This window comes from Chiloscyllium punctatum, chromosome 32, assembly GCF_047496795.1.
Source record: "Chiloscyllium punctatum isolate Juve2018m chromosome 32, sChiPun1.3, whole genome shotgun sequence".
Lineage (NCBI taxonomy): Eukaryota > Metazoa > Chordata > Chondrichthyes > Orectolobiformes > Hemiscylliidae > Chiloscyllium > Chiloscyllium punctatum.
This window is the reverse complement of record NC_092770.1, coordinates 44531224-44543224: the sequence shown is the minus strand read 5'-3', so window position 1 is coordinate 44543224 and position 12001 is coordinate 44531224. Positions and strand designations below refer to the sequence as shown.

The following is a 12001-nucleotide window of genomic DNA, read 5'->3' as shown; positions in this document are numbered from 1 at the left end:
AGCTTTCAGAGTGCAGCCCCTTTGTTAGGTGTAGGGAGAGAGGGGAGCACACAGACACAGAACTTCTAGGCAGAGAGATCAAAAAGATCATACAACTGGCATGAGTGGAGTATTGAATAATAAGTCCCTACATCTCTAAATGAGACAGAGATATTTACAGAAAACTAAAAATAAGGTAGTGCTGAAGCCAAACTAAATGACTGGAATAACATGATAGGTATAAGAGTTGCATGCGGAGGGTCTAACAAAAGTAATTAGTAATTCAAAACTCCAAACTAATAAAGGTGGAGAGATTACTACAATTTGTCAAAGTGATGGTGTCAAAACTGGACTAAGGAAGATTTTACAGATGCAGAGGTGTGATGGGGTCACAAGTACCGAGATAGGAACTCAAGGTTATGGTTGACGGTCTTAGTGGGTACTAAACTTGGCTATCAGTTTCTGTTCAGTGATTCTGCATTGTTGTGTATTTCTATGTCTGCTTTAGAGGAAGCTTACCCAAAGATCTGAGGCTGAATGTCCTTGATCACTAAAGTGTTCCCTGACTGGGAGGGAACCTTCCTGTCTGGCGATTGTTGCAGGATCCATTCATCTGTTGCAGCATCTGCAGGGTCTTGCCAATGTACCATGCTTTGGGGCCTCCTTGCCTGCAATGTACAAGAGACTACACTGGCCGCGTCCCATGAGTATCTGCTGTTTATGTGGTGTGTGGTGTTCCCCTGTGTGATGGTAATGTTAACAATCTGACATGTCTTGCAGAAGCTGCTATAGCAGGGTTATGCGTTGTGGTTGATGTTGTCCTGAAGGCTGGACAGATTGCTGCAAACAATGGTCTATTTGAGGTTTGGCAGTTGTTTAAAGAGAAGTGTAGGGAAGATCTTAGTAAGGTGTTCATTGTTGATGCTGCGAAGAACATGGTGTAGTCTCTCTGCTCTGGGGAAGTACTGGATGACGAAGCCATATTCTGTGTGTCTTCTGAGGAGACTTGGGTTTTTTTTGCCGTGTCACATGGGAACTGGCGATCGATGAGTTGAGCACTGCATCCTGCTAAGTAAGTTAGCTCGCTGAGATTGAAGGTGTGTTTTCAGACATTTCGTCACCATACTAGGTAACATCACTGAGTCTACGGAGAAGTGCTGGTGGTATGTCCTGCTCGATTTATAGGTCTTGGTTCCTTCAGGTGGGTGATGTCCTTTCCAGTTTTTTTTTCAAGGAAAGGTAGATAGGATCTAAATCAGTGTGTTTATTGATGGAGTTCTCGTTAGAATGCCACGACTCTGAGAATCCTCTTGCATGTCTTTGTTTCGCCTATCCTAGGATGGGTGTGTTGTCCCAATTGTATCCTGTTCTTATGAAGTGGAGATGCTGGTGTTGGACTGGGGAATACAAAGTTAAAAATCACACAACATCAGGTTATAGTCCAACAGGTTTAATTGGAAGCACACTAGCTTTCGGAGTGTCGCTCCTTCATCAGGTGGTAGTGGAGGACTCAATCCTAAAACACAGAATTTATAGCAAAAATTTACAGTGTGATGTAACTGAAATTATACATTGAAAAATACCTTGATTGATTGTTGACAACAAAAATTGACAAATTTTTGCTATAAATTCTGTGTTTTAGGATTGAGTCCTCCACTACCACCTGATGAAGGAGCGACACTCCGAAAGCTAGTGTGCTTCCAATTAAACCTGTTGGACTATAATCTGATGTTGTGTGATTTTTAACTTTGCTGTTATGAAGACATCCTTAAATCTTTAGGTATCTGTCACATTCCTCATCTCAGCAGATCCTATGTATCTTATCTGTAGAGGCTGGCTTCTTTAATATGTTTGGGGTGGAAGCTAGCGGAATGCAGCATCGTGAGGTTAACCGTGGACATGTGGTAGAGTGAAGTACTGAGGTGTCTGTCCTTGATGAAGAGGAGTGTCAAAGAATGAGACTGATTCTGAAGCGTAGTCCTTGGTAAGTCTGGTGGGATGAAGCTGGTTTGTTGCTATGTAGTCATTTCAGTGATTCCTTTCCATAAGTCCAAATGAAAAAAAAATGTCAATGTATCTGGTGCATAGCACTGGTCAGAGGTCCTGTACAGCAAAAAAAAAGTCTTGTTTAAACTTGTTCATGAAGACGTTGACATATTGGGGTGCAAATTTGGTCCTTATAGATGTTGTGTGTTTCTGGATGAACCGGTTGTCAAAAGTGAAGATGTTATTTAGAAGATGAAACAGATGAATTGCAGGATGTCTGGAAATTGTCAGTGGTCAGTATTGAGTATTGAGGCTGTTGAGGGGATGCTGGTGTAGAGTGCCAAAACATCATTTGTGATAAGGAATGTTCCTCGTTTGACTGGACCAGGATTGCTGAGTTTCTGTAAGAAATCTATAGAGTCATGACAAAAGCTGGGGGTTCCTTGTACAATGGGTTTCAGTATGCCGTCAACACAGCCAGAGAGGTGCTCACACAGGATCCCATTGCCTGATACGATGGGACGTCCTGATGTGGTGGTTTTGCATACCTTCAGAAGGCAGTAGAAGTCTTCATGCAAGAAACAGACCATTGTTCACAGCCTTTAGGACATCAGCCACACCACACAACCATGCTATGGCAGCTTCTGCAAGACCTGTCAGATTGTTGACATGGATATTACCATCACACAGGGGAACACCACCCACCACTTATATGGCAGATACTCAAGTGACTCAGCCAGTGTCGTTTCTCATACGCTGCATGCGAGGTTTCCCCAAGGCATGGTATATGGAGACCATGCAGATGCTATGAAAACAGATGAATGGACACCACACAACAATCACACAGGAATCTTCCCCCTAGTTGCGGAACACTTCAGTGTTCAAGGATATTCAGCCTCTGATTTTCAGGGATGCGTCCTCCCAGGTGGACTTTGAGATACACAACAATGCAGAATTGCCGAGCACAAACTGATAGCCAGGTTCCGTACCCATGACGACGGCCTCAATCATGATCTTGGGTTAGGGTCTTGCTACACGTGTTCTGTGTGTGTTTAAAATCTTCCTTACTGTCCTGTTTTGACACCTGTCCCCTTGATAAGTTGAGATCTTTCTACCTTAATAAGTTTGTAGTTTTGGAATACTTACTTTGATTAGACCCTTGGCATATGACTTATACTTATCATGTTGCTTCAAGTCATTTGGTTTATCTCCAGCACTTTATTTCCTGTAATTATCTCTGCCTCATCTAATCTGATTATAGGTCATCCCTTTGTTTGTTAGTTAGTCAGCGAGCTTGACTCACTGTCTAACACTCTTGGTCACTTGCATAGACTTATTATCTAACACTCCACTTGCACCATCCTTTGATGTCTCTGCCTATAAGTTATGTCTGTGTTTTCTTCTCGCTCATTACACCTGACGAAGGGGCTGTGCTCCAGAAGCTTGTGATTTCAGACAAACTGGTTGGTCTACAACCTGGTGGCGTGTGACTTCAGACTATTAGTAACAAGACCGATAGTTAACACACGACGACCCCAAAGAGGATCACTAGAATCTGCTATCTTTTAAAATAAGAAACGTTTATGTTACATTCTTACCATCTGTTCTTAATCTCCAGTTGATGGACAGTACAGGCACTGAGACTCCAGTTGCATTCGTTTGATTGGCAAGATTAACGTGTAGTTCCTTTGGAAATGATGGTGTCCAACGGGAAAAGCTCAACCAACTGCTATCCAAACAGCCACCTGATCATGGCAAAGAAGAAGAAAATAACTTTTTGTCAGCAAATTCCAATGGGAAAATTAATCACCTTTTTAAAAACAAGCCACATTCTAGTTTTTGATTGGGCTACTAGGGTACATGGGTACAGTTGAAAAACGGTTCAGTCTTTCCTCACTGTCTAGAACATTTCCACAGGTGAAAACTTAAATCTTTGGTCAGTATTTCAGGATAGGCCCTGATACTGGTATATGGGTCAGCTGCCCATGTTGTCCTCAGCCACAAGAGACCGAAGGTATGAAACTGAAGGGAAAACTATTTGCGCTGTCCCCGATTCCAATTGGTCAGGTTGTAGTCGGAACCGTGTTGCAGTCATTTGATCATGGAAGGACAACGACATGAGTTCAAAAAGATGCTTTTAGCAAATCCTGACAAATTAACGTGTAACACCAAACAATTTATAATTACACTGAACATAATGTAGGGGCCTCGGCTGCTTACAACTTGTTACAATATATTAAAGGATTTGGATGAAGAGACCAAGGGTAATATATTCACATTTTCAGTAGATCTGAAGCTGGTGGGAATCTTAGCTGTGAGGAATACACAGAAAAAAAAAATCTGCAAACAGATCTAAACAAGTGAGTGCTTAAGCAGGGTGCAGATCCAGGAATGGAATGTAGAATAGTTTTTTTTTATTTTTTCTTCTTTTTTTCTTTCTTTTTTTTACCCCCCCACAATACCGCCGAAGTGCGGTAGTGCTTATTTTTTTCCCCAGCACCCATGGTGTGTGTGTGCAGGTGTGAGACACAGTGAAAGACACAAAGTGCACAAATCTTTATTCAATTTCCACCACCAGGAAGATAGGAAAACACCCGAGTGGCCAGTGACAAGCACTGCCCTTAAATCCCCTGTTAATTTTTTGTAGAATAGTTTTAGCATGGAAGGTCTGCCTGTTTATTGGCTCTCTGCAAGAATATTTCAGAGTTCCAGTAACTCGTCTTTTTCTTGTTTCCCTACAAATCTTTACTCTTCAGATAATTATTCAATTCTATTTTAATATCTGGTATGAATCTATCTCTACCATGCTCACAGGCAGTGAACTCCAGCTCTTATCTGCTAGGTTTTAAAAAAGATCTTGCTGCTGGCTTTAAATCAGTTTATTTCTTAACCTTTTCAATGAAAAATGATTACACCCGCTCTTAAATCTGCACTTTATTTTCTCCAATTTCTCTTTTTCACACACAACTTGGGCTCTTAGAAGCACTTTTGTGAATTTTTCTGCACACTCCCTAATGCCTTCATACCCCTCCAAAAATGCTGCATACAATGACAATATCAGAAATGTAGTTCCTTTAAGGGTAAAATGGAACAGTCCCACAGTTAATTTGAGAGCAAGTGATGCTCATTGGATCTTGTTTCCCATCACCAAACCACTTGTGGTATAAACGTAGCTCTTGGAAGGCGGTCAGTTGCTGGTGTGCGTCCGCACCCAGGTCGCGACGTTCCGCCTTCAGACCTTGCGGCGATACCTTTACGTCGAGCCTCCTCCTAGGTGGTGCGCCCTGGTGACGCATGTTTTTCCGCCAGGTGTGTAACCTCAACTACGACACGCAGCTCCTGTTCGTCGACCGTGACGGTTTGGAGGTTGCCCTCAAGATGCTGCCTGTCTTTTACCAGGACCTGATCACTGTCTGGAACATGGTCGAATCGCGTCGCGCCTACCCTCCGGCAGGAGTAGCAGCTGTCGTCAGGGAGCAGTTGCTCAGGAATTTGCACCTCCGTACTCACGGGCTCAAGTGGCTGTCGGAGGGGAGGGGCACGGCAGTGAGGGTGACCAGGATTGGGGACATGCGGGGTGCCAGGGGCCTGGGCTAGATGCTGCCGCAGGATACAGCGAGAAGGGCAGCGGTAGACGTCCAGTACGTGGCCACTGCCATCCGATGCCTTAAAACGGCGGTGCTTGGACCCAACATGGTGCACCAGTTGGAGGATGCTCAGGTGTGCGGTGGGATCCCGTCCGGACGGAATTTCACATCGGCCCCAAGGTCCCGTACTTCCCATAGGAGCCTGTGCCCCACAACCTGAGCCACTTCCAGAATTTTAGTTTTGTCCCTCTTAAGGATGTAAAAAGGCGGGCCCTGTATCGACTGCTGCTGCACACCGTCCACCTCTTCTCCCTCATCCACCGTCTGGCCACGCCTTGGTGTGCCCATTTGCCACCGGGCGGTGGGGATCCCCAATGGAGGGCTCTTTATGTGGGAGTCAGAGTTTCAAAGATATATAGCATGGAAACAGACCCTTCGGTCCAACCCGTCCATGCCGACCAGATATCCCAACCCAATCTAGTCCCACCTGCCAGCACCCGGCCCATATCCTTCCAAACCCTTCCTATTCATATACCCATCCAAATGCCTCTTAAATGTTGCAATTGTCCCAGCCTCCACCACATCCTCTGGCAGCTCATTCCGTACACGTACCACACTCTGTGTGAAAAAGTAGCCCCTTAGGTCTCTTTTATGTCTTTCCCCTCTCACCCTAAACCTATGCCCTCTACTTCTAGACTCCCTGACCGCAGGGAAAAGACTTTGTCTATTTATCCTATCCATGCCCCTCAATTTTGTAAACTTCTAGAAGGTCACCCCTCAGCCTCCGACGCTCCAGGGAAAACAGCCCCAGCCTATTCAGCCTCTCCCCATAGCTCAGATCCTCCAAACCTGGCAACATCCTTGTAAATCTTTTCTGGACCCTTTCAAGTTTCACAACATCTTTCCGAAAGGAAGGAGACCAGAATTGCACACAATATTCCAACAGTGGCCTAACCAATGTCCTGTACAGTCGCAACATGATCTCTCAGCTCCTGTACTCAATACTCTGACCAATAAAGGAATGCATACCAAACGCCTTCTTCACTATCCTATCTACCTGCGACTCCACTTTCAAGGAGCTATGAACCGGCACTCCAAGGTCTCTTTGTTCAGCAACACTCCCTAGGACCTTACCATTAAGTGTATAAGTCCTGCTAAGATTTGCTTTCCCAAAATGCAGCACCTCGCATTTATCTGAATTAAACTCCATCTGCCACCTCTCAGCCCATTGGCCCATCTGGTCCAGATCCTGTTGTAATCTGAGGTAACCTTCTTCGCTGTCCACTACATCTCCAATTTTGGTGTCATCTACAAACTTACTAACTGTACCTCTTATGCTCACATCCAAATCATTTATGTAAATGACAAAAAGTAGAGGACCCAGCACCGATCCTTGTGGCACTCCACTGGTCACAGGCCTCCACTCTGAAAAACAACCCTCCACCACCATTCTCTGTCTTCTACCTTTGAGCCAGTTCTGTATCCAAATGGCTAGTTCTCCCTGTATTCCATGAGATCTAACCTTGCTAATCAGTCTCCCATGGGGAACCTTGTCGAATGCCTTACTGAAGTCCATAAAGATCACATCTACTGCTCTGCCCTCATCAATCCTCTTTGTTACTTCTTAAAACTCAACCAAGTTTGTGAGACATGATTTCCCATGCACAAAGCTATGTTGACTATCCCTAATCAGTCCTTGCCTTTCCAAATACATGTACATCCTGTTCCTCAGGAATCCCTCCAACAACTTGCCCACCGAGGTCAGGCTTACCGGTCTATAGATCCCTGGCTTGTCCTTACCACCCTTGTTAAACAGTGGCACCATGTTTGCCACCTCCACTCTTCCGGCACCTCACCTGTGACTATCGATGATACAAATATCTCAGCAAGAGGCCCAGCAATCACTTCTCTAGTTTCCCACAGAGTTCTCGGGTACACCTGATCAGGTCCTGGGGATTTATCCACCTTTACCCATTTCAAGACATCCAGCACTTCCTCCTCTGTAATCTGGACATTTTGCAAGATGTCACCATCTATTTCCCTGCAGTCTATATCTTCCACAGTAAATACTGATGCAAAATATCCATTTAGTATCTTCCCCATTTTCTGTGGCTCCACACAAAGGCTGCCTTGCTGATCTTTGAGGGGCCCTATTCTCTCCCCAGTTACCCTTTTGTCCTTAATATTTGTAAAAACCCTTTGGATTCTCCTAAATTCTATTTGCCAAAGCTATCTCATGTCCCTGTTTTGCCCTCCTGATTTCCCTCTAAGGATTCACTCGATTTATCCTGTCTATACCTGACATATGCTACCTTCTTTTTCTTAACCAAACTCTCAATTTCTTTAGTCATCCAGCATTCCCTGTACCTACCAGCCTTCCCCTTCACCTTGACAGGAATATACTTTCTCTGGATTCTTGTTATCTCATTTCTGAAGGCTTCCCATTTTCCAACTGTCCCTTTACCTGCGAATATCTGCCTCCAATCAGCTTTCGAAAGTTCTTGCCTAATACAGTCAAAATTGGCCTTTCTCCAATTTAGAACTTCAACTTTGGATCTGGTCTATCCTTTTCATCACTATTCCTCACCCTTTCTCTTGGGGATCTGGAGTGGAGGGTGCTGCACGCAGCGGTGCCCTGCAACCGCAGATTGTGGTGGTTCATGGACTCCCAGCCTAACTACCTGTTCTGTGGTGCTGTGGAGTCTGTGAACCATGTATATATTGGGTATGGGCGTTAGCACTCCTTTTTTGATTTTCTCAAAAACTCCTCCTCTGCTTTTGGTTGCACTTCAGTCCCACGCTCCTGATCTTCGGGCACCCGGTACGGAGGAGGGAGGGCAGGTCTGAAGACCTCCTCGTGGGTCTGCTCCTGGGCCTGGCCAAACTGGCCATCAACAGGTCCAGGCAGCGGGCCGTGGAGGGGGTCGTTAGGGCCGACTGCCTGCCCCTCTTCTATGGTTACGTTAGAACCCGGGTGTCTCTGGAAAAGGAGTATGCGATGTTCACCAACATCCTGGAGTTGTTCCGGGAGAGGTGGGCGCCGCAGGGAGTGGAGTGCATCATTTCCCCCTCCAACTCTATTTTGATTTAATCCCTGCCCTCCCCTTCACTGTTTGATCACACAGCATCGCCCTTTGATGTGAAGGGCACGGCTTGTCACTGGCCCCTCGGGTGTTTCCTTTCTTCCTGGTGGTGGAAACTGAATAAAGATTCGTACACCTTGTGTCTCACACCTGCACAGACACAATGTGGGTGCTGGGGAAAATATAAGCACTACCGTGGTTCGGCGGTAGTGTGGGGGTTTGAAAAAAAAGGGAAAAAACCTAGCTCTTTAATACAACATCCAGTTATGTGAGAGAGAGTACATCTGGATCTTAAAAAGCTGGGATTTTTAGTACATGTGACTCGGTTATAGTGGACAAAAAAAAAGTGCAGTAGTAGGAATACTTTTGAATATATAAAAGACTCTTGTTGCACATCGACGTAGTGACACTATGTCTGAGCCAGGAGACCCAGGTTAAAGTCTCTCTTGCTCTAGAGGTGTGTAATAACATCTCTGAACAGATTGATTTTTTATTAAAATCGGAGTTGCTCAATAGCGATGTTAACTTTGGAGTGAGTATGTTGAGAACTCCACTTCTTCAAAATATCCCAGGACTTCATAGCTAAGTAACTACTGGATGGATAACTCAAATTCAATTTACAATGTACATAATTGCCTTATGAACAAGAATTCAGCATCGGCTATTAGAACTAGTTTAGTCAGTAATGAGGGTTGGATTATTGAACCCTTTCTGCCTTTGCATCTTAAAGAAAAAAAAGCTGGGTTATGAGGGCTGTTATGGCACAGCGGTAGCATCTTTACCTCTGAGCCAGGAGAGCCAGGTCCATGTCCCATCTACTAAGAGGTGTGTAATAACACTCTTGAACTGACAAGTCAAAAATATCAAGACAAGTCCACAGTTAAAATTTGAGCTAGGTTTTTCTACTACTGGGGAGTTTGGCATCGGGACAAAGAAAGAATCCAGAAGGGGAAGGTGACCTAGAGTTCTGAGAGAGGTTGCTGAGGAAATAGCAGAGGCATTGGTTGAGATCTTTCAAGAGTCACTGGAGTCAGGAAAGGTCCCGGACGATTGGAAGATGGCTGTAGTAACCCCCTTGTTCAAGAAAGGATCAAGGTAAAAGATGGAAAATTATAGGCCAATCAGCTTAACCTCGGTTGTTGGTAAAATTCTAGAATCCATCATTAAGGATGAGGTTTCTAAATTCTTGGAAGAGCAGAGTCTGATTAGAACAAGTCAACATGGATTTAGTAAAGGGAGGTCATGCCTGACAAACCTGTTGGAATTTTTTGAAGAGGTAACAAGTAGGTTAGACCAGGGGAACCCAGTGGATGTGGTCTATCTGGACTTTCAAAAGGCCTTTGATAAGGTGCCACACGGGAGACTGCTGAGCAAGGTGAGGGCCCATGGTGTTCGAGGTGAGCTGCTGGGATGGATTGAGGATTGGCTATCTAACAGAAGGCAGAGAGTTGGGATAAAAGGTTCTTTTTCAGAATGGCAGCCGGTGACGAGCGGTGTCCCGCAGGGTTCGGTGCTGGGGCCACAGCTGTTCGCATTATATATTAATGATTTGGATGAGGGAACCGGGGGCATTCTAGCAAAGTTTGCCGATGATACAAAGTTAGGTAGACAGGCAGGTAGTACTGAGGAAGTGGGGAGGCTACAGAAGGATCTAGACAGATTGGGAGAGTGGTCCAGGAAATGGCTGATGGAATTTAACGTGAGCAAGTGCGAGGTCTTGCACTTTGGCAAAAAGAATATAGGAATGGACTACTTTCTAAATGGTGAGAAACTTAATAAAGCCAAAGCACAAAGGGATCTGGGAGTGCTAGTCGAGGATTCTCTAAAGGTAAACATGCAGGTTGAGTCTGTGATTAAGAAAGCGAATGCAATGTTGTCTCTTATCTCAAGAGGGTTGGAATATAAAAGCAGAGATGTACTACTAAGACTTTATAAAGCTCTGGTTAGGCCCCATTTGGAGTACTGTGTCCAGTTTTGGTCCCCACACCTCAGGAAGGACATACTGGCACTGGAACGTGTCCAGCGGAGATTCACACGGATGATCCCTGGAATGACAGGTCTAGCATATGAGGAACGGCTGAGGATACTGGGGTTGTATTCGTTGGAGTTTAGAAGATTAAGGGGAGATCTAATAGAGACGTACAAAATAATACATGGCTTTGAAAAGGTGGATGCTAGAAAATTGTTTCTGTTAGGCGAGGAGACTAGGACCCGTGGACACAGCCTTAGAATTAGAGGGGGTCATTTCAGAACGGAAATGCGGAGACATTTCTTCAGCCAGAGAGTGGTGGGCCTGTGGAATTCATTGCCACGGAGTGCAGTGGAAGCCGGGACGCTAAATGTCTTCAAGGCCGAGATTGATAGGTTCTTGTTGTCTAGAGGAATTAAGGGCTACGGGGAGAACGCTGGCAAGTGGAGCTGAAATGCGCATCAGCCATGATTGAATGGCGGAGTGGACTCGACGGGCCGAATGGCCTTACTTCCACTCCTATGTCTTATGGTCTTATGGTCTTATGGACCTGGTGTTTGTGCAATAAAACCCTTAATCTTGGATTATCTTTCTTTGCCTAATCCAGCATATGGATATTGGTCTATTCAACACCCAAAAATGGGCACCATTCCCCAGTAGAGACTAAAGCAGATTAAACCATAAGACAGGAGCAGACATTAGGCCCATGCTGTCTGCTCCACTATTCAATCATGGCCGATGACCTTCTCAACCCCATTCTCCCTGTAACCCTTGATCCCCTTTGACAATGAAGAAACCTATCCATATTAGTCTTCAATATGCCCCATGACCTAGTCTCCACAGCTTTCTGTGGCAATGAGTTTCATTGATTCATCACACTCTGCACAAAGAAGTTCCTCCTTTTTATCTCCATTCTAAAAGGTCTTCCCTTTTACTCTTAGACTGTGCCCTAGGCTCCTAGTCTATCCAACCAATGGAAACATCTTCCCAACATCCACTCTATCCGGGCCATTCAGTATTCTCTAAGTTTCAATTAGAATCCCTCCTCCTCCTCCTAAAGCTCCACAGAGTATAGACCCAGAGTCCTCCAATGTTCCTCATGTTAAGCTTTTCATTCCTGGGACTGTTCTTGTGAACCTGCTTTGAACACACTCCAGGGGCCAGTACATCCCTCCTGAGACATGAGGCCCAAAACCATGCACAATACTCCAAATGTGGTCTGCCCAGAGCCTTATTGAGCCTCAGAAGCACATCCCTGCTTTTACATTCTCTCAAAATAAATGCATCGTCGCATTTGTCTTCCTAATTACTGACTCAACCTGTAAGTTTACCTTGAGAGAATCCTGGACTAGAACTCCCAAATCTCTTTGCACTTCAGACTTGGGAATTTTCTCCCC

At 45.0% G+C, this 12001-nt stretch overlaps 1 protein-coding gene across 1 annotated transcript in view; it reads right to left on the bottom strand.

Annotated features, from left to right (window-relative positions):
* LOC140458126 (interleukin-17 receptor A-like) overlaps positions 1–12001 on the bottom strand; it is a 55323-nt gene that overhangs the window by 31787 nt on the left and 11535 nt on the right. Inside the window, exon 3 of the mRNA XM_072552233.1 lies at positions 3564–3710. Within this exon, the coding sequence (XP_072408334.1) occupies positions 3564–3710 (147 nt within the window). The remainder of the gene's footprint in view (positions 1–3563; positions 3711–12001) is intronic.